The sequence below is a fragment of the Drosophila serrata genome, unplaced genomic scaffold (genome assembly GCF_035046125.1).
Source record: "Drosophila serrata isolate PLE 108 unplaced genomic scaffold, ASM3504612v1 contig_382, whole genome shotgun sequence".
Classification (NCBI taxonomy): domain Eukaryota; kingdom Metazoa; phylum Arthropoda; class Insecta; order Diptera; family Drosophilidae; genus Drosophila; species Drosophila serrata.
In genome coordinates, this window is record NW_028257280.1 from 7,287,024 (window position 1) to 7,313,673 (window position 26,650).

At 42.5% G+C, this 26,650-nt stretch overlaps 2 protein-coding genes across 7 annotated transcripts in view; one reads left to right on the plus strand and one right to left on the minus strand.

The window, feature by feature from the left end:
* On the plus strand, positions 1 to 1,374 carry LOC110185215 (zinc finger protein kipf). The gene is made up of 2 exons (XM_020953948.2): positions 1 to 619; positions 680 to 1,374. Exons 1-2 carry the CDS (start codon positions 123 to 125, stop codon positions 1,317 to 1,319), a joined length of 1,137 nt encoding a protein of 378 aa, XP_020809607.2. The 5' UTR covers positions 1 to 122; the 3' UTR covers positions 1,320 to 1,374.
* LOC110185122 (exocyst complex component 4) overlaps positions 1,373 to 26,650 on the minus strand; it is a 27,569-nt gene continuing 2,291 nt past the window's right edge. The window contains exons 1-18 of one of the 6 annotated variants that reach the window (XM_086840833.1): positions 25,743 to 26,194; positions 25,003 to 25,174; positions 8,921 to 8,971; positions 8,786 to 8,849; positions 8,377 to 8,705; positions 8,024 to 8,095; positions 7,199 to 7,311; positions 6,942 to 7,104; positions 6,668 to 6,878; positions 5,212 to 5,300; positions 4,593 to 4,933; positions 3,787 to 4,537; positions 3,603 to 3,727; positions 3,251 to 3,544; positions 2,794 to 3,195; positions 2,127 to 2,730; positions 1,864 to 2,070; positions 1,373 to 1,798 (exon numbers count right to left, since the gene is read on the minus strand). In XM_086840833.1, coding sequence (XP_086696959.1) covers positions 1,622 to 1,798; positions 1,864 to 2,070; positions 2,127 to 2,730; positions 2,794 to 3,195; positions 3,251 to 3,544; positions 3,603 to 3,727; positions 3,787 to 4,537; positions 4,593 to 4,933; positions 5,212 to 5,300; positions 6,668 to 6,878; positions 6,942 to 7,104; positions 7,199 to 7,311; positions 8,024 to 8,095; positions 8,377 to 8,705; positions 8,786 to 8,849; positions 8,921 to 8,971; positions 25,003 to 25,068 — 4,059 coding nt within the window. In that variant the 5' untranslated portion in view covers positions 25,069 to 25,174; positions 25,743 to 26,194 and the 3' untranslated portion in view covers positions 1,373 to 1,621. Of the gene's footprint in view, positions 1,799 to 1,863; positions 2,071 to 2,126; positions 2,731 to 2,793; positions 3,196 to 3,250; positions 3,545 to 3,602; positions 3,728 to 3,786; positions 4,538 to 4,592; positions 4,934 to 4,987; positions 5,301 to 6,667; positions 6,879 to 6,941; positions 7,105 to 7,198; positions 7,314 to 8,023; positions 8,096 to 8,376; positions 8,706 to 8,785; positions 8,850 to 8,920; positions 8,972 to 18,102; positions 19,629 to 24,975; positions 25,175 to 25,742; positions 26,195 to 26,650 lie in introns of those variants that run through there. The other 5 variants (XM_086840830.1, XM_086840832.1, XM_020953842.2 and 2 more) reach the window with 5 other exon arrangements.

The window sequence follows — 26,650 nt, forward strand, 5'->3', positions numbered from 1 at the left end:
GGGACCAGTCACGGCTAAAGTTTCCATCGCTAAGTTTCGTACAAACAAGCAAAGCATCCACTTTTCTGGAAATTTAAAAAGGAAATAATTATAGATTAAACAAATTTAACTTAATTAAAATAATGGAGAACCTGTGTCGAATATGTGGCACTCACTCTATTACCTTGGTGGGTATTTTCGACCAACGCCAACGGCGACAATTCAAGGGAGAAGTGGAGCCCAATCTCGCCGACATGGTTAAGAAATGCGCCGAAGTCCAAATAGATTCTGGTGATCCCTTGCCACAGAAAATCTGCAGGAACTGCATTCAGGACGCTCAGATAGCTTATAGATTTAAGCGCAGATGCGAACAGAGCTACCAGAAATTCTACTTGGCGATTGCGAATCAACCGGAAATCAAGAAAGAGTCAAAGGACCCAGGAGACCACTTCATTATCGAGGAGCACTTTGACAACGCTGTGAATATAAAGCTGCTGGTGGATATAAGAGAGGAAACCTTTGACCAGACAAGTGCCAAAAAAGAACTGCCGAAAATGGTTCCTAGTCAACCAAAGAAAGTCCAACAGGCAATACGCGAGTCCAGCAAGGAGTACCAAAATAGTCTGTTGGAACATAATAAGTAAGAAAATGTAATTTATAATTTTAGGAATCTCATCTAATTTTGTATTTATTTCCATAGAATTCAAAAAAAGTCCTGCACTTGCCAAACGTGCGGAGAAAGTTTCATGTTTGAAACCGATTTGGATAAGCATTTGTGTTTTAGTGACCCCACCGTGGAGTGCCCCATTTGCCTAAAGGTCTTCTCCACAACCCGTGGCTTGGACATCCACAAATGCCAGCCGATGAAAAAGAGACCTTTCGAGTGTCCACACTGCCCGCAAACCTTCACCCACAATCATTACCTTAAAGCCCACCTGTTGATTCACCCGGCAGACGAAACCGGCCAGCTAGCCATCGGTCCCCACAAGTGCACCATGTGCCGTGCTGGATTCGCTAACAAAGCGTCTCTTAAGGTTCATGTCCGTACCCACCTGGAAGAGCGGCCGCACAACTGTCCGATTTGCGCCTCAAACTTCCGCTCGAAGCAGGCCCTCAAGGTCCACATCCGGACTCACACGGGCGAGAAGCCCTACCAATGCCCACACTGTCCCAAGACCTTCTCCGATAATAACAACCTGGCCAAGCACCGACGCCGTCACTCAGACGAGCGGCCCTACAAGTGCCTGATATGCCTTCAGGACTTTCGGGAGAAGCACCACCTAAAGCGCCATGTCCTGAGTAAGCATCGCGACAGCGATGGAGGACAGCCATTGAAGTGATCAATATGTAGTTGCTTAGAATTTGTACTGCCGAATAAAAATAGACTCAAACATCGTTGTTAAATTCTCATTTATTGTGTATAAGCCATTAAAGTACTTGTTAATGAACTTTAGAATATATATATCTGTCTAAACGACTACATCGTAACACCAAGTGCTCGCCAAACATGTTCTGAACATTCATCCTCCTTTTGAGCTTAACACTTAACACGCACACGTTGCCCTTACACCTAATGCCGATGTATACAAACATATTGGTATTAAAATTGATCTCTCCTCCGGCTGGCTGCATGCAGCTTTAATTACACAACAACACCTTTGGAGGGCTTGGCGCCCAGTATATCAGAGAGCTTTTGCTGATAGGAAGCCAATTGATTGGCGTCTGTTATCCCGAAGGACTTGCACGACAACTGCAGAGCATTAAGCAGCTGCATCTCCGAGAACTGTGTGCCCCGTTCCAACAATGCATTCAGTATTTCCTATTAATTAATAGAAAAATTATAAATTATTGCTAAAATTAAAACTTATACACAAAAGCACTCACATCTGGCTGCATGCAGAGCAACTCGTAAAAGTGCTTGGCCTGATCCAAAGCCACTTCCCTGGAGGCAGTTATGTTGCTTAGCGTCTGCTGCAGGGCAATCGAGTTCCTGCACATGCGTTGGACAGTTATTTGATCGATATGCTCCAGATAATTGGAGGCCTGGATTAGGATGCGCGACGCCAAATGCGCAAGGCCCTCGAAAATGTACTACAGGAAACCAACGTTTTAAGAAATAACCACATATCTGCGATGAGATCACTTACCCTGGTCTTTCTTGGATGCAGAGTGGCGCTGAACGCCTCGTCCATCTCTGACAATCTCTTGGTTAGCACCTGCACCTGGCGATCTGGCTCTAGAATATCATCCTTGGACCCTACATAGCTGTTGGTCCTCACACTCGACTTGGAGCGTAGATAATGGAAGCATTGGACGCGCACTTCCAGATGTAGCACCAGCAGACAGGTGTTCGCCAGTTCGTCAAACTCCAAAGCCAGATTGGTCATCACCTTGATGGTTCCATCCTTAACGGCAATGTCAGCGCTGCACTCGGCTGAGACGGCGTTCAGTCCATTAACCATCGGGCGACGGAGATCATTGGCGAACTCAGAGACGCGACACGAGAACCACTCCATGCTCTCCTGCAGTATGGCCAGCTCCTTGAGGACACTGATCTCGACCAGAATCTCCTGCTGGGTGATACCACCCTCACCAAGGTTGCTGGTCAGCATCTCGGCCTCACGAACGTTGCGTTGCTGCACCTGTAAGGGACTCTCCTCCTCCGAGGGCTCGAAGCTTTCACGATGCAGTTTCCGGTTATGCCGCGATTTTTGACTGGAGGTCTTCAAGTCCGTCCAGTTGGGCAGCGTTCTAACGGATTCGACACAGTTTAAAATAATGTTTAAGCTGGATTTCAATTTGTTTAATACTTACTTTAAGAATCTACTAATGTCTTCGTCCTTTAGCCAGGCCACGCTGTATATCCTCTTGTCCTCGGAATCTGGCTGCACTATTCCTCGGTACGCTGCCTGGCAGATTTCTCTGTAGGCTTTGAGAAGAGCGCAGACCATCTTCAGCAGGTCTTCCGAGTAGCACGGCAGGTCCTGGATGAGGTTCTTTGTTTCCATGAGCCGTCGCTCGACCATCACAGTTGACTGCAGCAGAGGCCTGCTCAGGTTGAGTGTTTTTATCTCTTCCGGACTTATAATAGTGCGCCACGCATCCTGATTCTTCGACAGCGACTCGATGGTCAGCTGTAGGTTACGGTTGTGGCCCTTGGATAGGAATGTGTCCTTAATATAGTTGTCTAAAAAGTCATGCAGACTGCAGGGTTGACTGTAAGCAAGAAGGAATATAGATTTAAGATGCAATTATTGAGTGGGAAACTCACCCTGGCTTGCACTTCATGAAGTTCTCTATCTCTTTGATGTATCCCATCAGAGGCAGATAAACTTTGGTTATGATATTTTGATCGGGCGTGCATATCAACAACTTCTCCCGCTGTTTTTTCTCGTGGGGAAAGAGGCCACTGGTCGAGCCCTTGCCGCTGCCCCCGAGCTGGGCGCCCAAATTATCATCCACAGAGGCATCTGATGCGTTGCGACGATGCTCCTTGAAGGATTCATTGTTGCTGCCGCCACCCACATGCGAAGACTTGTCGAACTTGAACATGGAGCGCTTAGTGCTGTTTATGGAATAAGCTTATTCATTATAGGTACACATTTTACTGATTATAAGCTCACCTTGGCACTTTGCGCCTTAGGAAATAGGAATTTATGTTGCTCGTCGGCTCTGAGAAACCCGTCTGGGCACTCTCCTCTGAGGCAGCATTCTGTATGTCCAAGTAATCGGTGAGCAGAAGTTGTAACTGGAAGAAAATTATTTTAAATATGCAGAGTCCCCTAAGTTAAGGTACTTATCACTTACCACTGACTGAGCCTGGGCCCAAAAGTCCGTGAGGTCGTAGGGTTGAGGTCCCACCACCGAGTACTTCTGGCCCACCGACAGGTAGTTCTTCAGCAGCAGGGTATGCGTCTTGGCAATAGCTTTAAACTGCTTAAAGATTATCTCCAACAGCATGAGGAGCGGATTGCCCTCTCCCGTAGCTCCGCTCAGCGAAAGCTGCTGTGTTGTCTGTCGCACAACGTTTAGCAGCTCCGTTTGGATTTGAACGCGCAGCGTTTCCAGGGAGTCGGGCACCTTGTGCAGCATACCGAATGACTCTACAATGATGGCAACAAAGTAGCTCATACTCAGTTCGGGGTAAATAAGATCTGCATCTTCGATGACCTCGGCCTTGTCCAAATCAAAGTTCTGTGCCATTTCAGCAAGAGCCTTGCGCACTCGAGCGTTCGCCTCGATGCGATCCGTGGAGCGGCGTGCTCCAATTCCCCGAGTGAAGCTGGAGTTCAAACGGCTAGAGTTGCTGCGCTGGAACGTGGAGAAGGCCTCGTTGGCCGAGTTGGTGTAGACCTGGCTGACCAGCTCCTCGTGCAATCGCTGGTACAGCTGCTGGCGACGCGTCTGCAGATCGGCCCGCAGGTCGGACAAACCTTCGACGGCTTTCAGTGGCCCATTTAGCGTAGCCAAGGCATCAGTGAGGGCCTTGCTGGCGTGCAGATACTGTCGCTTCGCGGTATAGCTGACCACCCGTTGCGGAACTTTGCGAAGCTCCTGACTGGAAAGGGATTGGGCAATTAGTCAAGTCATAGGCATTTTTGAGAGTGCCTTACATTTGCTCCAGCATCTCCAGCACGTATTTGTGCTGCACTGCGTCCGTCCACATCTTCTTGAGCTCATCGCGCCGGCACTGCAACAGCCGCTTGCAAGCACCGAGGTTCTCCTTGACGGCATGAATCCGCTCACGGCTGGCAGTAACCTCCGTGGACACCTGGCTGAAGAGGGGCAGCACCAGGGTCAGCTGTTGGTCGTGACGCGAAACCAGCTCATTCAGCCGGAGGTCCGAGCGCTTGAACTCCTGCTCGATCTTCTGCTTCTCCTTCTGGCGTTCCTCGGTGGTCTCGCTGAATCCCAGAGATTTAATGACGTTGACCAGAAAGCCACATCCTGCGGACTACGAAACCAAGACACCATTATAAACACATATGTACATTCATTATTAATCTACCAATAACAACTTATCGTAAGACATAAAGAGGGCGTGCAGCAACAACAACAACAACCAGATGGTGTCGTCATCATCTTTGGAGCCGCAACTCGGGCGACGGGCGTTAAAAACCATTAGTTAACAAACAAAACGCAACCAGATGGGGGTTTCCATTAAATTTATTGCAGAGGGAGTTGAATTTGCGAGTTGAAAATCATTTTCAGCGACGGTTTGAAGTAATTTACCTCATCCTTGCCGTACTTCACTCCCCTCGGAGGCTTCGTCGGCGGGGGAGCGTCCATGTAGACTTGATTGAAGCGTAAGACGGACCTGGCTGTTGACGGACGACGGGGGCGGAGGTGGGGCACACGTTAGCTCAGTATAAACATTATATTTTGCAATTGAATTTAATTTTCTAAGCAAAACATAGGCTGTCAAACTATCGATGGCCCGACTTATCGATAAAAGTAATCGATTGTCATCTGGATATTGATAAGACCGTTGTGCCTGCTCTTCCGGCTAGGTTTATGGTGACGACATTCCGCTGGTCACACTGCTGCTGGTCAAGGCGCCCCCTCGATTTATTTTGAACTACGGCTATATTCAACAGACTTGAATAATGGGAATGTTCAGGGCCCCTCATTATATTAGACAGCTTCCGTCGATAGTTTGACAATCCTATGAAAAACGACACAAGCGAGACAAGATTTTGTTTATAGAGTAAAACAAGCTCAGAAGCAACAACGAGAATAAAAACAGTTTTCGTTTCATTATCAACTTTTATTGTGTAACGGTGTGGTTGCTTCTATTATTTATCTGGGTGCTTGGTCGACTTAAATGTCTTCACTAAATTGTTAAGCTAAAGCCAATGCGATAAAACAATTATAATACTTGTTTCAAAAACGCATGAGAGCTGCTACATGGCGTTAAAATGTTCTTTGGTTTTGCGAATTGCTTTTGGTTTTGATTGTTTACACGTATTTTCGTAAATATGCAAATTGTGTGCTTTGGTTTAGTATAAATACTTTAAATAAGCATCTCTTGATTTGGTGCCTTTAACTTACGCTAATCAAACGTTGTATATGATTTGTTTGTTCACTAAAACAGCAACACTTGAGAACTGTTCACATAAAAATGATACAAAGACGTGGTGGAAAAACAGCAGGAAGGGAGTCACATTTGAGAGTTTTTCGATATAGTTTCTACATGTGTGTGTGTGTTTAGGTACAGTTTACTAGTCGGAGGTATTACATAGATGATTGCTTGTCCATAGTACATACATTTAGCAGTTGTGTTTAAGTTCGCTCGAGTGGAAGATATAGATATGAATGCTTTGCTTTCGTTACAGTTTCACAGGTGGGATTCTTAGGGTACATAAGACTAAACGTAGCAACCTTAGTTGCTGCCCTTCCATGGGGATGATGAGTGTTTCTGTTTGCTTCGAAGCGATTGCTAATTAAAATTTGGCTTAAAATTCCGCTCGTTCGACGACTAAGAGCAAGCGGTTACATTTGGGTTGATTGTTTGGCTCTGGATTCGTTCTCAGACTAAAGGTATTTCACTAGTTTAAGTAATTTAAATACGCAATTATGCTTAATCTACCAACGCTGGAGGTGTGTACTTCTGTTGCCTGAAGGAGCCGTGTAGCCGTGGCTGTGGTCGTTCGCAGTTTTCGTGTTTACTCCTTCTTGGGCAACTCACTGTTCATGATGCTGAGCCGGCGAATGTTGGGCTTGTCGTAGTCCTCCATCGAGATGCCGCGCGACAAGCGCCGGGATCCATTGGCGCCCTCGAAGGAACCTGAGCTGGCGGTGGAGAAGGCGCGACCGCGATCCACTCCCGGCATCACCACCGATGTGAGCAGGCCCTGGCCCTTGCAGAACAGCAATATGGACTGGGCCACTTTTCCAGGCTGCGAGGAGATCATTTAATATTATTTATTAAGAAAGTAATTTTTATTAAATGGAATGCTTACAGCATCGGCGAGAACATCACCAGCCCGCTCGATCTTCAGTATGGTCACCCTTTCCTTCTCCACATCACGATGCAGCTTCTCAACCATGGAGGCATAGGGGCTCAGCATGCCAGTGATCAGGATGACATCCACTTTGCAGCCTTTGAGCGTCAAGTCCTTTCGACTATAAGGAAAGAATAAATTTGATTTTTATGCAAAGAATTCATTATAAATTAATAATTGATATATATTATCTAACACACAACTCTGTAACTTACTTCATAAATGCTTTCACGTAGAGACCGATGTTCTTGCTGTTTAGGGAGCGATGCAAACGCTTCTGGTACTCGGCCACGATCTTGTCCTTGTCCGGATTTTCGCCCACGATTTGCTGTAAAGTTCGGCGTTTCACCAGTTTTTTTTTGTGCAGTGTCAGTAAGCGGAAAGTTTGCATGAGACCGATGGTCGACAAGTGAAAGTTAAAGCTAGCACCCAACACTAAGCTACGGACTACGACAATCACGAGCATGCAAAAAGTACAAAAGCATACAATATAAGAAAGTAAAACTAAAAGCGAAAGAAAGCGATTGTTGCACAATTATTTTTCTTTCCAAATTTTGTTCGACAGTTTCTTGCTTTTGGCCAATTTATTGCCGGATGAATGGAGGGGGAACGGGAACTATGTACATACCCGTTTCTAGAAGAAAATAACAAGAAATTCAAAATAAAATAAAATAAATCAACAAATTAAACATGCACTAAAAAAATGGACCTAAAACTATCAGAAGCAATAAAATTGTATGGACTAGCAGGACTGCAGCACCGATTGAAAGAAGGAGGTATGCGAAATGGTTTGGCTGAGGAAGAGACTTGATAAAGTGACGATTGATCTGTTTACCTCCATAACCTGAAAGCGCAGACGAACAGGGTTCGTTTGGAGCGGTTTGTTGTTAAGTTAAACATAAAATAGAACAGAAGGTAAAGTGAGTACAACACTGAGACCAAACCAACGACAACACGAACTCCACGGACACAGCCAGTGGTACATTTAGCTCGATGGGAAGTGGAGCCGACCTCCACCCCATCTGAGGACTCCTACTTACATGTCCGAATTTGTGGTACATCAGAAAGCTCTCAGCCGACTGGGCCACCTCGTCGCTCTTCCAGCTAATGAACTGCAACGGCACAGAGAATGGAGAGTAATTAGTGTTTAGTTCATGCACACTAACTTCAACTTTGTTTACATAGTTACAAAATGCTTGATATGTATATAAATTATTATTAGTTCTAAGAAAAATGCGGTCCAACCCTGCGTATGAGTTATATTTGGTATGACATTACTCATACGCAACGTTGTACCGCAATTTTGTTAATTTATCATCTTAATTTCTGTCGGTCTTACTACTGCTTAGGGAAATAATAATTTATATACCAAGTAATTTATAATGCCACCCACCTTGTTCTTGAATGACTGCACAACACTTGCGGCACTGCCCGTGGCGTTGATCAGAATGAGACCCAGTGCCCGGCTGGGATGGGCCAATCCAAAGCGGGCCAGGACATTGGCACCGGCGCCCTCACCCAAGCCAATCACGTACTTGACGTGCAGATAGTCCAGCACGGTGACCAGGTCCTCGCCCAGAGCCTGGAGCGAAGGGAACGGAAAGCCATCGGCCAAGGCATCGGCGTTGTCTGCGTGCCCCGGCACATCCACGTGTATGAAGCAGGAGCGCTCCTTGATCTCCGTCATGCAGGGGCTGCTCACGAACTCCTGGAAGGAATTATCTGCGGCCAAGCGCCATTAGTTCTCTTTGTGCTCCCCACCGCCGGCAGGCAATTAGTTCTCCGGGGAGTCCCCTACTTACGGTTGCAGCCCAGGTCGTGGACCGTGATAAATACGGCTCGCTTCTCCTGCTGGGACAGGTCGCCCTAAATGACAAGGAAATAAATATTATCAGGTCCTCCAAAGGGGTCAAGTGCCTTCGGGCGCCTCTGCTTACCTGCACTATTACGGTCAGATCCCCGCATTTCTCGGTGCTGATATTGTATTTCTGCAAAGGCGTTAATCAAAATATAAATTAAAGTGTGTGCTTGGAATTTGTTAGGGGAAAAACTTGAAAACTTTGGAACGAGCAAAGTAAGTAAACGGCAAAATCATTTTCACGTTGCCATAAACACAAACTCAAGCGTGAAAAATGACGGGCATGAAATGACCAAAAAATGTGAAATGCTTTTCCCTGTATTTGACTCGGAAAGCGTTTGCTTTTGGCAGGTCCTTGATGTCCTCCCAAGCCTGGCTCGACATGCTCTTTGTGTAAGTTTCGAATTTGAATTTCCTTCGCCCTGGCATGTTAAATATTTGTGTGTGCATTTAATATACATACATACATATACATATTCGTGCACTGGAATTTGGAATGTAAAATTTAAGGACATGCCTCAGCGACGAGCATCCCCAAGCACACCAAACTGTTGAATGTTTGCGTTTTGCCACATAAAAAAAAGAAAACCAAATGTCGCTCAGGGGTATTTCTGGCTTTGAACATTCCCTCGGGATTATTTGATGAAATTTTCCAAATTGAATTTTGTGTGCAATTGGCTAAAACTAATGCAAAAAATTATAGGGGCATGGGTTAGCTTAAAAACAATTTTATTAAGCTGGAGGGGGAATGCCAAAGAAATTTTGAACCCAAGGGAAATGGAAGAAACATTTAATGGACTCGGTCAGATTTTAATAATTAATTTAATTTACCTTAATAGGAATTTTATTGGATAGGAATGCGTTGTTGTACGTATTTTTAAAGGCATGTATGGAGACTCTATAAGTTATTCAAAGAAACTTTCATTGAGTTGATATATGAGACCTGCCTTAATCAAGAGCCCAGGCCAGAAGCGAGAGTCAGTAAATTCCCTGCTCAATATTCAAGATATCGATTGAGGTAACTCAAGGCTCTGCAACTTCAGCCACTGTTGTGGGATGTCAGGAGCATTGTATTGTCCTGGGCTATCAGTTTCAGGCGGGTCTTCTCCCTTTGCCTTCGAACCCAATTCGAAATTTATTAAAGCGTAAAGCAAATAAGCCTGCAAAGCTCCTCAAATTGAGGCCGGAGCATGGGCGTCTGCGGCCCTGGCCCATCCTGGGTATCCTTATCCGTGGCAACACAAACACCACTGCTCGAGCACACACATGCGACCTATATAGCCATTGAACACTTATTGAAATTGAGTGAAACTATACAAGTGTCAAAAGACAGCAGCAGCAGCAGCAGCAGTAGGGCCAACTATATCTTCCGGCCAAGAATTTACCTAAGCTCTTTAATGTGTATTCGACTAAATTGGACGAACACCTTCGACACCCTCCGTTCATCGGGGTATTTTTGTGTAAGCCCGTAAATAGATAAATAAACGGAATGGGTATTATGTAAATGCATCCGTTGAGTGCCCGGCCGCAGCCTTTGTCCGCCTTTGTTGCCTTTGTTGGCCCAAGACAGTCGGTCCCACCTGCCCCTCTACCAGCAGCCAGGCCAATAAAAAAGTTTGGCCTTCCAAATAAAAGCATTAATAAATCAGACAAATTTTATACTTATGTAAACTGCGTTGAGCCAATTTGCATGATGTCCGAAGGCCATCTGGCTGCAAAAACGCAGGATCAGCCAGATGCAGCTGTAGTTGCAATCGCTTAGCCAGTATGGCGACTGCTGATGGAAAATGGCTGTTTGGAATAATAGCTTGGAAAACAACAAACTACAGGCAAATGGCGCGTCTGCCATCACAAATCAATTGGCATTAATTGAGTGTGAGTCCGGGGCTATTTGTGTGTGCCAAGGACAAGAGAGCACAAAAGGCAACACTTAAACTACAGATAAATTTATAAAGTGTGTTTTTCATTTAATATTGTCAGGAAATATTTGAAAGCAAGAAAGGAAAATAACTTCGGGAAGAGGAAGTTTATATACCCTTGCAGTTTGGCATTGAATTATAGGATCGAATAGGAAATCAATCATAACGATAATTATTGATATTTTTATATACGAATTTTTAAGATATATCAAAGTTTAAAAAGCTCGTAACTCAGCCAAAAATGCATTAATTTCAATTCGGAAAAGTAACTATGCTTGTTTTTATTAGGTTTATAAATCTGCATACTCAACTTAAAATAAAAAATTTGTTCAATTTTTGACATTTTTAATGATGTAACCCCTTTCAATTTTTTACAAAAATGGAAAATTTTGATTTTCTGCCGGAGATAGCCAGAAAGATTCGCCTTTTAATGCTGATCAAGAATATATATGATTTATGGGGTCGGAAATGAGTCCTTCACAGCTTTTAAAGCTTCTGACTAAAATTATAATACCCTGAAATGGTATAAAATAAGAAGATTTAAGTGTGATGAATTTCTGATTTTATGAATTATTTACAAGAAAATTGTATACAAATAAAATACTGACAGAGTTCAAGCTTATTTATACTCCAGGATACTGAAGAATACACAAAGCTTATAGCTTAATTTTATATTTATTTTCCTTAAACGAATATTGTCAAGCCCCTATTTTTTTACTGTGTAAAACGTAAGAGTCAGATAAAATACATGGGTTAACTTGGGGACGTGGGAGACTCATTTAGTACCCCGTTTCCGCCACAGAATGACTGCCGTAAAAGTGTTGACAATTGAAGGGGAGAAGAAATAAAGAGATTGTGTCGAGGCCTAGGATATTGTTGGGGAATAGTGTGGCTGGGACATGTAAGGTCGTCGAGCCAAGTGTGTTCACTCACAGAAAAAGAACCTTTCTTACACCTGTCTAGCTTGGCAGAGCGATCAAATATAAACGCATACATGGCAAAGGTGCCATGAAAATCGCTTATAAATAATGAAATTGCCAATAAATTGCACACACCAGCGAGCTTTTGGGGAGAAGGAAAATGACGGGAGGCCATATGTCGACTGTGACAGACTGCCTGCCTGGCTTGGCCGACTGCACTTTACGACCTGGCGATGCTCATTCATTCACCTTTCCTCCGGCATTCCGGAGTGACGTCGGCCTGGCACACATCACGAATGATGGATGTCTTGCGGTTGAGCTCAGCCAAAAATGTTCACCGAATTTTCAGTCGAATGATTCCCACATAAAAGAACACTGGGAGAACTAACAAACCATTACCCATATGGGTTTGGTATACACTTTAAAGGGTTATTATTCTTCTTATTTTTAGGAACTTAAAAAGTCCTTTGTTGTTAACAATACCCATACAAATTTTCGTATACTTCCTATCATGTGTATCCCCGTTTTTCCTCTGTGCAAAAGAGCCCTCGATAGTAAGGAAAGTTGATGTGGCTGTCAATCGAAGTTTTTCCTCGTTTTCTGGCTCTTTCTCTTTCTGCCAGCTCAATTGTAAATCGAAATTGTTTATTGGTTTTTGCGTCAGAGGAACTTTTCAGGCCCCCAAATCAGTTGAGACTTTTCCCCTACCAAGCCGTCAGTCAATTAAAAAGTCATTTGGCTCAATCGTTTGATTTATGTTGAAAAACCTGGTCCTGCTGCCCCTCTGTCGATGTGCAATCTCCCACCAATGTCCGTCCGCTGGCCGCACATTAATTGACTCTGGGCTGGGTCAATGTTTGCACCTTGCCTCCTATTTGCTGCCATGTGCTCACCCGCATCTCGATTCTTAATTGAGACATACGGCCAGACCACGTAGTTGTTGTCACATCTCTGACTCGATTTATCCCGTGACGGAAACAGGCATGTGAACGACTTTGATGGGAGAGCTCGTTTTTGCGAAGGAACCAGTTGAGGGGTCAGTTTGTCAATGGCCAACTGTCATTTGTTAATTACTCTGGGTCTAAGGCAAACAATTTTTGAACTTTGTTTACTCTCCCACTAAATTAAAATGATAAAAACGTAAGCTTAACTTAATATCTATAGTATCTACAGCTTCTCACACTTTAATTCCTGTCCCTTCTTGGGTATAAAATAGATGGAAAAAATGTCCAGTGTCCTGTCATGCTTAACCCAATAGGATGTGCCTGTTGTTGAAAAACAAATTTGTTTTGGCATCAACAAAATGGAGGAGCAATAAAATATTTCGTTACACGAATTGCATTTCCATGTCCACAAAGTTTGGTTTTCATTTTGAGGATTCCTTGTGTACATGCAGGATATCAGCAGCAGATGCGGAAGGATACATACAATGAATTTTGGTATCATAGATGAGATGCATACGTTTGTATGCTTTAGGTTTTTGTACCCGAACTGTTCTTTTGTTGGCGGAGAGGGAGCTCGGATGCCTGGAAAACATGCATAAAACTGTATCACTTGCTCTGGCAGGATAACAAAGGGACTCTCGGGAGGTAGGGGAGGCTCGGATGGGTTTGGAATGGCATCCCATAACCGAGGCGTTGCCCTCGAGCGAGCTCTATATGGGAGCTGCAGCTGCCCTGGTTGGTTGCTGTGTACGTGTCAACTCATTGACCTCGTTGCTGATGCTGCTGCTGCCTCGACTTATGCTCCGTGTTGCCATCGCTCTTTAGTCCTCCCATATCCTGGTCTCATATTTTCCCTGATTTTTTCGCAACCTTTCCTTCTCTTCCTCTGGCTGGCAGTGCTTACACATTTTCCGTTCAGTCACTCAGCCCCCGATTCGGAGTCCTACTCCTCCTCCACCTCTCCTCTACCAATCCGATTTCCCCTTTAATGTCGTAATCATGTGGCAGCGACCTAAGTGCCCATTACCCACGGCAGCCATCCTGCTGCGTCCCACATCGCATCCATCCTAACGTACGAGTTTGTCAGGAGCTGTCAGTCAGTCAGTCTTTCGGTCGGGTTGACTCGGCCGGATTGCTGCCGTAACCTGATGGATTTCACAGTTTGATGGCTTGATGGCTTGATGGCTGATATCCCGTGTACTCGATTTCACATATTTCGACGCCAAATGATCTGAGTTGTTAACTTGTTTATTTAGAATATCCAACTCGGTTGATTTTTCGCTTCAAAATGGAAAAAGTTTGTACTGCCAATTTGTAAGAGTTGTTGTAATGGGTTAACATTCAGGTTCAAGAGTTAAAATGTATATTGTTAAAGCATAAACAGCCTACAATGATTGCCTTAGTTAATAATTGAATAATTACTAATGCAAGCATATAATTACTCAATTAGTCATTAAATATTTACAATTTTCTAGTTGACTAACTTAAAATTAAATATTCAAGTGGCACCTAGCTATGGCAATTAAAGTGCCAAAACTAAAAGTAAAGTGAAAGTAAGTTAATTAAAACCTCTTTCCCTTATACCATTTAGGTACAATGCCTTTGTACTTGCTTAATTACCTAGGATCCATGCATCCCACCTAGTTCGCCCGTGTTTTTGGTCTTGCCAGGTGGAAATAGGTCGCTTTTGGGAATATCTTTGATCGTCCTTCGGCCGTTCAGTTCGTCAGCTTTGATGGGAAAACACAAAACATCGGTGCGGAAAACAAAGCATGGATCCAATTCGAGGGCTTTGGAGAGCTGCGGCAAGTCAGCTGCAGAAGTGTCTGCCACTCGAAGGGAAAGTTTATTTAACAAAGTGCTGGCCATTCACATCCCGGCCACAGTTACCAATCCCCTCAATCCTGCTGTGTTTTTGTCCCCCTCACCGGCTATTCTTTTCCGCTAATCAGCATTTCCCTTGCCGGACACGCCTAACTCAATCGCCGGGATTTCTCCCTTGGCTACATTTATTGCATTCGTAATTTAAAGGGTCCGGGATTGAGTTCTCGTTCTGGCCCGACCGCGACTCGTGACCGCCTTGACAAACAGATCCTGGCCTGGTTGTTTATGGGCAGACCGAAAGTTTATTTGCCAGCCTGGCCAGCTTGCCTGGCCACTTCATTTTGGCCAGAAACGTATTCAAGTGTAAATGGATTTCGGTTCATAACCGCACTTGCACCGAAGCACTTTGGGGATCCCCCGGAATCCCTGTGCTGTGTGGATTTTATTCGTATTTGGTTAAGTGCTGTCATGTGTCGCCCCCGGCCACGCCCCCTCGGCCCCACAGGACGACAAGAAGGATAGGCTATGGCTATATATGTAACCATGTGCTGGCTTATTGAATCGATGATGCTTCAGTTTCTGCTGGCCATTCCCAAACCAGTCTACGTAATGGTAATGTAAATTTAATTATCAGTTGTGGGCTCCGGGCCTGCCATACATTTATGGGATATTCCTGTCCGGTCCTATTGACAACGCATTAATCTCAATTAAAATTCCAAATGGCCAGCGGGTCGAATGATGCGGGTCTAAAATTTGTATTCAATTTGTAATTGCCAAATGTGTCAATTTGCAGGTGCATGGCGTGGAGTATGATAACAATGCCACAAAATTGGTATGATATTTGATTTGGAATTTGCATTTACGCAACCATACAGGAAGTAAACATAACGGAAATGTTTCAAATATTAACGGATATGTATATTCATTTATTATTTTTTCATATTAAAAGCAAGACTAATTGTTTTCTGCTTATGAACATAATAAATCCCGATTATAGCCTCATAACCATCATTGTATCTGTTATCCCTTTAATAAACAATGCAATTATCCTTGCGGATTTATTACTTTTTATGGGCTATTATTGTAGCGAATACAACGTTTACATAAATGTAGCTAACTACTGGTAGGTAATATCCCAACTTTAATGTAGACTTGATTGTATTTTCCAGACTGTTGGACAGGCTGTAAAACCCATTACGAAGGCGGAGGAAATCTGTGCGCTAAATGCCGCGGCCTAGCACATTAAAAAGTGTTTCAAATTTATAAAAAACTTTTACAGCGGTGAAGAGTACAAAAAAAAGGGAGCGCAAGCCCCCAAGTGATGCGAAAAGTTGGGCAAACAAGAAGAAATTTCCCACAGACTTTTCTGACGGCCAGGACCGGGACCGCATTGCAAGTGAAATTTTTTAATAGACACAAACAAATATGCGAGCATGTAGGCCGGTGCTAAAAGCCACCAATTAAATGTTGTTTAAGTTTTCAGCCCGCAGCCGCAGGCGGGGGGACAACAGGGCGTATGCGCAACGTTGCCTTGAAAACTTTGACACTTTGCCAATGGTAAAGTTATTACAGCAAACGCACTGACAACTGGTAACTGCTTGGCAATAGTGTCGTTAGAAACTCATTTCGCCAAGCATCGGATGGGAACCCAATTCCGGCAAGTGGAAACCAGGAATTTCATTATAAAATAAAAAAACAATACAAAATACCAATATATAAATGGAAACGCATGTTCTCAGATGCCGACCATCGGGAGGGGAAAAGTCAACAAGTTTTCCGCTAGTGACCAGGGGGACACGACGCCAAACAAAGAAAATAGGAAATACCAGACGGCACAGGGAAAACAAAACGCGAAGAAGGATGAATAAACTTGTCCGCTGTCCGGGAGCATAGATGGCAGCGGGAAATAAACTTTGCCGGAACAGAACCTTCTCGTTTTCTCTAGGAGTGAGTGACTCTGAGCCAGCACAAATTACGGGATATTTCCTCCAAGGCTACAAATGGAAACCCCGCGGGCTGGCTTTTTATTATTCAGCTGAAAGCCAGAGAAAAATGGGAAAAACCGTTGGAAAATAAGTTGGGTCTGGTGAAGTTCGAGGGCATGGGAGTGCAGCAGCAAATCATGTATAATGCATAGACCTATATGGACATCATCCTGGCCCTCCATTATGCCTTCCCCTAATTAAATCCCATCGCATTCAGGCAGCGCCTGAAGGGATAAGCGAATCCCAGCGAAAAAACCGAGATCCAAACGGAGAAACAAAGCGAATGAGGCAAGAATATATATATATATATATATCGCTGTGGTTTATGCCAGGCAAAGCTCTTTAGTCAGCATATTTGAATGGGAATTGCAATCCAGGATGAGCTGCCATGTGGTCGGGGTGGCATCAGGATAACGTCGCACTCAGTATTTGATGAGCAGAGTTGGGGAAAGAAAATGGGAAAATCATGGGGCAGCCAGCCAGAGGAGATGCAAGCTGAAACGTAAAACGTGTTGCTTGGTTGCAAAAGTTCCTAAACTGAAAACTTAATGAGATATCTGACTTTTGAAGAAAGAAACTCTTAATTCAGAAAATATTTGTATGTTTCTTCATCTTCTGTTTAATAAATATAAACAAATATTTTAAAAAGTCGATTCGTGAAAGAACAGCAATTTTTCTGGACCAAGTTATCCCCCATCTAATTAGCAGCTTAATAAAGAAGAAAATAGAAAGACATTAAGGACGAACGAATGCCATAATTTTGCCAATTTGAGCACCTACATTTGTTTCGGCTCGGTCTATGTAATTATTGTGTGCCAGATGCGACCACAAATGGCACGTAAAAGGCAACATCCAACCTAATGGCTGAGTCGCCCACACAGTCGCACACAGAGGCGAACACATAGCCACCACATGCAGGACGACGACTACGACTACGACGACAATTATGCAATTTTTATGAGGCGCAAGCCAAAAGTATGCTATGCCCTTTGAGCCTGGCTCACTGGGCGTCACTGCGGGCCAAGAAAATAAAAAGCAAATAGCTGCCAACTGCAAAAGGTAACCCCACCACAGAGGGGAGTTCTAGGTCACACAAGTTGCCAGCTTAGGCTGCCCAGTTGGATCGCGGTGGAGCTTAGCTTTGGTCTCCGCTTTTTTGATTAATAAAGAGTGAACCAAAAAGGACGTTGTTTTTGGGTCAACAACGTTGAAAGGAAATCCTTTAATACCTATGTCCCCTACGTTATTTTATCATTACTAATAACTTTAAAAATAGATTTGATATGAATTAATTAATATTGTGACGCTACAATTCGCTTAGTTTTTTAAATACTGCGCCAGTCACAAGTTTTTAGTCTCACAATCAATTTTAAAATACAAAATTTCTTAAAAATACACTTGTTTTAATATAAAACGAAAGTCTGAGAGTCTGAAAGTCTCCTAGTATCCTGATAATAAATCCAATCACTCACTGACACCGTTGATAAAATATTACGTATACGCACACACACAGAATTCTAGAAAAGTGCATTAGTGCACTGGAACACTAGACAGACTAAAAGTGACGCGTAGCATAGCGCCATGCATCCGAAATTAGAAAAAATGCACAAGATGTCGAGAAGCTGTCCGACTTTTGGCGGAATCTGGGCGGTAAGCTGTCGCAACTTACACTTATCTTCTCGGGAGCAGAACCAGCTGCAGATGATGATGAGCTGCCGCCGTGCTTTGGGGTTCCCGGCTTCGACATGACTCTCTCGTTGGTGGTTACACTGGCTTCTTTGGTCTTAACTTGGCTTAGACAACAACTGCCGCGCACACAAACGTGTTTGGTACGGTCTTCTATTAGGCGCACAGCAGCACTCAAAAATCGAAACCGTTAACAGAAGCAAATGGAAATCGGGCGGCAGCGACGCGTTCGTTTTCGTTTTCGGGATGCGCAATGTTCGAACGTCTAACGACGACTGTGAAATGGGCTTATCACAAGCGAACAACTAGCGAGAAAAACCCTCGGCATCGCCGGCCGAAAGCCGAGCTTTTCCGAAGGCGTCCCAAGCTGCGCGAAATGGGGAGCAAAACAAAATGATGGAAAGTGAAATGGCCAAGTGAAATCGGTCTCCGGGTCTACTCCTGCGCTACCGTCCCACCCACCATCTCTGGCTGCTTCGCAGGGATGATGCCGTTCAAGAAGAAAGCAGGGGGCAAGTGTTGAAATGTTGCCGTAGGGCAGTTAGTAGGGAAGGTGTTGGACCGCCGAGTGGCCAGATTGTTAGCCACTAAACTGCGCAGTTAAAAACTGTTTGGGATGCTTGTAGAAGACGAGATTTTGGGCCAAAATGTGTATGGCATGGGTAGGTAATGTGAATTTGTTTCTAGTTGAGAATTACTTTCTTAAAGGCATACTGTTTGAAATATTTTTTGCTTTGTGAATGCAAATAATCAAAAGAATTCAAAAAAATATATAGAAGTGCCTTCTAAGAGGTTTTATAGATGAAATTTAATGTTCAACTTGTAATTCATTCCACTAATATTTAAGTAATTAAATTGAACCACATTTAAGGTACCCCTCTAGACTTAAATATAAATTTGATTATACTAATTTACAGAAATATTTCGAAATTTAAGCAATTTATAATTATTTCTAACTTTCGCTCTATAAAATAACCATTTCCGGTTATTGTGACCTGCATTATTCAGATCTGGCAACTCTGCCCGCCCGCCCACACACAGAGGCACTGACACAGTCACACGCATACGCGCGCCGCGCACCTCCAGCATGCTGCAGTGCGAATTCCGTTGCCTACTTTTGAGCGCGCTGCTTTTGGCGCCCACACAGTGTACGTGTACTCCTTGGGATTTCGTCCCTGTCTGCGCGTGTATGCGTGCGCCTGATGGGCCTATGTTAGTGTGAATGTTTTGCATGGGGTTTATATAAAAATCCTTTTTGTCTTACTTTGTTTTCGTGGGCATTGTTGAGCAGACTCTTCATTGTTGGCGGCAGGTCCGCTTTCGTGAGCCTTTTTGGCCTCTTTGTTTTGATGTGCTAATTTGTCAGCGCGCGGGAAATGCGCAAATCCTTCGTACCACCGTCAACACCCACCCGACCAGTTTGAACAAAATGCGCATTAGATATATGCGTGTCCTAGGTCAAGCCGGCTATGGTTAGCCTGGGTACTGGGGGGCGGACGTGGCCCATGCCTGAGAAACAAAAATTCTGATATGGATATGGAAAAATGGCAGAAAAACATGAATATTCATGGAAATCGAGAGCAAAGGATACGCGCGGCCACGATGATGAGGATTATATGCGAATGTGCTGACACTGTCATCGCCCCACCGAGCTGCCAATGATGCGCTGATGCAGCACGAAAATGCTGAATAAATTCAAAGTAATTTAAAGTTAGATTGAAACATGAAGGGACACCAACTTTGGGAAGCCGGTTTTAAATACCCTTGCTGATTGCAATTGAAATATAGGAACAAACCGGAAATCGATCATAACTAACTATTCGCATTCTTTGAATTAATATTCTTAAGTGATTGTTTTTCCGAAAAATTTAACTGTAAAATACTCATAACTCAATAATGCGGTTATTTCAATTTGGGAAGCGTTGCTATGCAAGTTTTTATTAGGTTAATAAATCTGCATACAAAATTTAAAATGAAAAATTTTATAAATTTTTGACAATTTTAACCCCCTTTATTTTTTTTGCAAAAATGGAACATTTTGGAAAATTTAGTGTTTCTGCTGGAGATAGCTAGAAAGATTCGCCTGGTGATGCTGATCAAGAATATATACTCTTTCGCTCACTAAAGCTAGAATATACCTTCTGCAAGGGTATAAAAAATACGAAGTGGAAGGACAAGGGAAGAGAGGCAGGGTTAACTGCAATGTGCTGCACGCAATTACGGAGTAAAGCGAAAATAATGGCAAAGCCGCTAGCAAAAATCAAAACGGGAATAAAAAGGGTTTAAGTAAATATTTATTTTCAACAGAATTCTATTTTAAATAAAATGTTTGAGAGAAAGCTATAACGAGTAAAGAAAACAAAGTGAGCAAATAGTATTTATTTACGAAATTAAATAAAGCACTGAGCGCTTGCTTTAAATATATGGATTGAGTTTAATCTCAAATGAAAGTATACATTTTATATTTATACATTGTTATAAAATCATAAATCATAAAATTGAACATGTGAAATGAACAGCTTTAATCTGCTTTTAAAATCCCATTACGCATACGCCATGGTGTCACACCGCGAGTTCATGAATTCGTTGATCTTTTTACAATTCCCTTGCAATTTCGACAAGGCTATAAACTGATAAAATGCCATATTATTTTTGTTTTTTTCTTTTCTGTGTTTTAATTTCGACATGCGCTTTAATTAAACAAAAAGGTGGGGAGGATGATGATAAAAAGAGCATAAAGCCGGCAGACAGACAAGGGAATTAAGCAAAAAGCGAAGCCAGCAACAATGCTGCATGCACATAAACAACAAGGCAACAACACCATTGTGTCACCTACAATTATCCAGGCAGGTGCTCAGAAGCCACAACAACAAAAGCAACAAGAACAACAAGAACAACAGGAACAACAGAAACCAACCATAACAACAACAGCGGCAACACAGCGATTTATGTGCGAAGAAAAACGCTGGAGCAGGAAAAGCGAATGAGTACAAGATACGCGTTACTTAAGCGGTTAGCTGATGCCAGAAGGGCGTTCTACGGCAGGGGGCGTGTCGAACAATAGAAAAAGTTATTCAGCCAGTGGAGGTGGGGCAGGAGTTGGGCCAAAAGGGGTGGCTACAATTGAAAGTCCGTAAGCCGATTGCCCAAGGCGGCAGCAGCAGAAAACACAAGTTCAGGTGGGGGAAAAAAAAACTCAACTGTGAGTAGAGACGGTTGGTGGGTAAAGCGCAAAAATCCTATTTATGTCAATTCGCAAAGTAAAGTGGTTGAAGAAAAACTCAACTTCAGGGTTCTTGCCGAAACAAGACAGCGTCGAATTCTCAAAAGATAAACAGCGACTTGTCAGGAGTTAGCGAGAAGGTAAAATTATATTTAGATAACAAATGCAATAAATGTTTTTTTGCGGTTTAAATATAAGCTCTTGAAAGGAAATATTAAATTTTAACTTTCAAGAAGTCGATAAGTGAATGAAAATGTAATAATACAACAATACAATACATGAATACAAAAAATATAATATTTATCATTATAAAGCATAGCTAAGCACAGAAATCATCAAAATTAAGAGCTAAACATATTTTATATATTGTCTTTATGTCTATTTATATGTCTCTTTTTCTTATTTGCAAAACATTTTTGAAATATATTGTTTTGGCGCGGTCAAGGCTGGTTTTATTTACCAAAAATGAAATGAAATGTATTATGCATATTAAATGCGCCAGTTTGTGTTGTTTTCTGAACACAATAAGTACCATTTGTGCTTATTTTTGCATATATATAATTTAAATGTCACAATTTAAAGCTTTCTTATATGTATATTATAAAGCTTTTAAAATAACCCTCATTCAAGAGAAATACATACTTAAATTTAATATTGTCAGGGAAGGACTTAGTTTCAAGTGGCCAATCATTTTGTTCAAAATAAGCCGTCTGTGAAGTATTTTTAAAAAAGCGAGGATTGAAGAGCTGCAACAGTTTAAATTGGTTCAGCAATCTCCGACCTCTGCGGGATTCAAGTGCAAGGACTTGAGCTGAGCGAATTGTATGCAAACATTTACCCATGCGGGGGGACGGACCCGTGCTCCTGGGGCATCGACAGCGGCGGCATCGTAAACCGTACCAGCAGGATCCCAGTAGCAGGAACTGCTGGCTGGAGGCAGGAACACTTAAGCCCAAATGGCAACACAAACACACGTGCTGGCAAGGCCACCAGCCGAAGGATGACAACGACGACACTTGAGCAAATGCGTTTGCCTGTATCCTGTCGCCTGTCGCCTGTCGCCTGTCGCCGGTCGCCTTCCTCCAGAATCCTGTGTACTCTGTGTGCTGTGTCCTGACCCCCATCTACCAAGTGGCAGGCAATCTACGAGACGAGTTTCGCCCCACCGAAAAATTTCGCTTTCAAGATATATATGCGCTCGATATTTACGCATTTATTTATGCCGCTCTTTATTAGCTTTTTATCGTTCATTTATTTTGCTCGTTATGTTCGCGTCGTCGTGGTCGCGACTACCCACCCCAGCCTACCCCAGCCTCAGCAGCTTATTTGCAGTGCTATTTTTGGACCAACAATCCGAGATACGACTGAATGCATACACAAGCAGTCGCGTATAGATGGAAGCAAGCCCTGATAAAGACATCGATCATCCTCCAGAGTAATCCAAATGGAATGCAAATGAAGCTCATGGTCACCGAAATCCCCAAGCTGATTGATAAGCGCCATCGCCACCACCATCCCCGTCCTCATTATCCATTATCATCCGATTCCACTTGCCCAAATTGGAATGAAAAGTGTAACCGAAGCCGTCGTAAAGCAATTTCCCTTACTCAACACCTGCCTTGGCCCCTACTCCTCATTATCTCTGCCCCTCCTCGGGCTAAGCGAATTATGTAGCTCTCGGAGGGACTCGAGTTCTACTCTCCTGCTCCCTTATTCCGACCCGAAATTCAATTAACATTTTTAATTCCCTCACTTTGCACTACTTAAGAACGCCCCAACGGCTCTGCTGCCCCTCACTCACCCTGTAAGACAATGTTAAACAGGCGAATATTATTAACCTTGCTTTATATTTAGCTGAAGAAATATTTAAGGGAGAGCAAAATTTCATTATGAGTTTGATGATTTCCTTTTAAGAAGAGTGAGCGAAGGACTTGTTTAAATATGGAAAATAAGTAGCAAGCTAATCACTGATTATGGTATATTTTTGGGTACTTTTTATACCCTTGCAGGGTATTATTAATATACATAGTCAGAAGCTTGTCAAATATGTGAAAGAGTCATTTTCGACCCTATAAATCATATATATTCTTGATCAGCATCAACAGTCGAATCTTTTTAGCTACTCTCCGGCAGAAAAACAAAATTTTCCATAATTTTCAATTTTTTGCAAAAAAAAAAAAGGAAAGGGGTTACATCGTTAAAATTGTCAAAAATGGATAGAATTTTTAATTTTAAATTGAGTATGCAGATTTATTAACCTCCCAAAAACTAGCATAGCAACGCTTTCTGAATTGAAATTAATGAATTTTTGGCTGAGTTATGAGAATTTTAAACTTAAAATAATACATACATATATATTCGTATTCCCTAAATTTTGCTTAAAGTTAAATGTTCTCCTTTTTCTACCATTTGTATATGCATTTCTGCAGCTCAAAGAAAGCCTTTTTTCCCCTTTTTCAATTACATATATTCTTATACATGGAATTCCAATTGAAATGGGTCGGACATTGGTCGTTTTTTCTGTTCAATGAACCCTGCCTGTAGATGTCTTTTCGAGTGTGTTTTCTTCGGGCAACTTGCTCTTAATTAAAGCTGCAACGTTGGCTGACATTAAATAAGTGTCTTTCCATACTCTCCATGTGTAACTCTTTGATGTGTTTCAATTACTTCCACTTTCCCAACCGCTGACAAATTTGCCTGGGTTTATTCTGTAGGAATTCCATTGTATGGCCATTCTACACTCAGTTGCAAATACACACACACTAGCCACACACAATGACCATGCAGTTTCGGGCTGCTATTTGCATGCGACATTTATTTTTAGCACAATCGCAACGGAAGACCATAAGTCTTGAACAAAGACTTTTTTATGCCCTGCTAAAGCTTATTTTTGGTTGTTTTCATGCAAATTTTTGGTTGTTATTGGATTACAGATTTGAAAAAGTTATAGGATGAGTCTTTTCCTCCTTTCAGATGTATTTGCGTTTTACTAGAATTTCTAAATTGATTTAGTTTAAAGGTTTAAAATATATTAAGTATGTAACAAAATCAAAGAGTGACCCAAGTCAGCTAGAGCTTTAATTCTTAGTGGCTATCTCCCTTAACCTCGAGAAACCTCTGCTGCTTTCCTGTCAACAACACACATCCATAGAGAGACCTTTACCCCGGCCCATAAGAGGCAATCACTCTTGTGATAGGAGGGAACACGCCGACGACCTTGATCCGAGAACAATTTGGCCCCACTCATTAAGACGATGTGTATAATATAATGTACGAGTGTTTTAGATTAATTAAAGCAGTCGGGCCAAGCCAAACAGAATCACCACCAGAGTGAGGTCTGGGAACTGGGAGCCGAGAAGCCGGAGGCAAAACCCCCGCCACCCACGGCTATTTATGTCTAATCAAATATATATATCGGGTACTGCAGGGCGTGTTTCTGGCCTGTTTGGTGTGCAAATGTGTGAAATACATTAACCGCCTCGAGCCATAATTTACGAGCCGTACGATGCCAGAATTGCTGGCCAAATAAATTTGAATTAAGAGGAGCAATGAAGCAGAAGCCACAACAAACAAAGGAACAAACAAGAAATTCGAAAATCGATCTCACGATCCGTGGTCACTTGATGCCGGTACCTCGTAAATGGTATTCATAATTCTCACCCGCTCCACCAGACTTTCGGCGCGACGCGCGAAAGAGGCGCGTTTCTCGGCGGCCAGAGCGGACATGATTAGAACTCGGGGAATTCGGGGGACTCTGGACTATCCGGATTATATGGGGTTTTCTTTGGGAACCGACACAGTCACAGGGGGCGAAAATCACAGGGGACCGCAGCTGGAAATAAAAAGAGAGAGGGAAAGTCATTTGATCGATATTAGATATTAAACAGTGGTGTTATCTAAGGCCAATCGATCGAATGCGAATGTCAAGTACGTTTAACTAAACAAATATCACAAGGTACGTCGTGTAAGACAAAGCATATGCAAAAATATCTTTAGGTATATCTATATATATTTACAGTAGAAATATATACAGAAATACAGGAATTAATTTTTGAAATTAGGTAAAATTCATTTACTGTGGGAAACTGTTTGTTTTTATATGAAAAATCTATCTCACATTGAATCTTTCTTGAAACAAAGTTATAAGATTATTTAACTTAGGCGACTTCTACTGTTAGTCATATCCAAAGGCAGCCAACACGCGCCAAAATAAGCCCCTGATAAATCAGTTGCTTGAGGTCCCGGCCCCAAAACATTGAAAAATTTGTCGAGTATTTTTCATATTTTGTATTTTCTTGGCGACCACACTGAAAGACAAGCAATAATCAACAACTTGGCGCTGAATTGCAATTATTTTGAATGCACAATTTCGCTTCTTGACATTTATTTTGGGAAATTACCGTTGTTATAACTGAATCGAAATCGAAACTCGAGCGCAATTCTTTCAATTTTCAAATGGAAATAGTCAGCTACCGAGTTCGGCATAAATATTCGCATGGAAATTATCAACAACTGGCATTAAAGACGGAGTGGGGCACAAGCAACTTTCGAGCGGAGACGATCGCATGCGAAAACGCGTCCAAATCGGAGGAATACCGCCGTAGAACTGATGACACATACGACCCGTATGCCCGTCTTTTGTAGCGCGCCGAGCATAAAGAGAGTGAAGCGAGTGAAAATACAAAATTCATTATTTTATTTTTAAATGTCCGCTTAGTCTCTGTCTCTCTCACTCTCTCTGTTTTTCCATTGTTTACCCGTCTTCTTGGCAGATTGATTTATAGATTTAAATGCAACAGGTGCCAGTGCACCCAAAGCACTCGGAAATGGACTTGGGTCCAGCGAAAGACTTGGGAGCACAATCCCATTTTTGAATCCTATTTTTGAAACTGATTGGAGCACAAAGCTGGTTGCAATTTGCATAATGCTATCATTAAGCATTGCCCACTAAATTATGATAATTCAGGTTTGACGTATTCGAAATAATTTGCAAAGTACTAGACCCATTGTTGAAATAGTAAACGCAATTCTCGTCCAGCAATGTAACTAAAGAAGATCAAAACCAAAAGTGATCTCCAATGAATTAAATTATGTATAATATTGTATTTTTAACTAGAGACATACACATGTTTCTTTTACTTTTTAAAATAAGTGTTTTTTTTTTCTTGCATTTAAATTTTAAAAAATTGTAAATTGGTTGGTCTAGCCATTATAAAACTAAAAAATACTCTATACCCGCTATTATATCTTTGATATGTTTTAGACTTCTTATTAAGGTTATTTTTATTTTTACATGACAAAGTTCCTT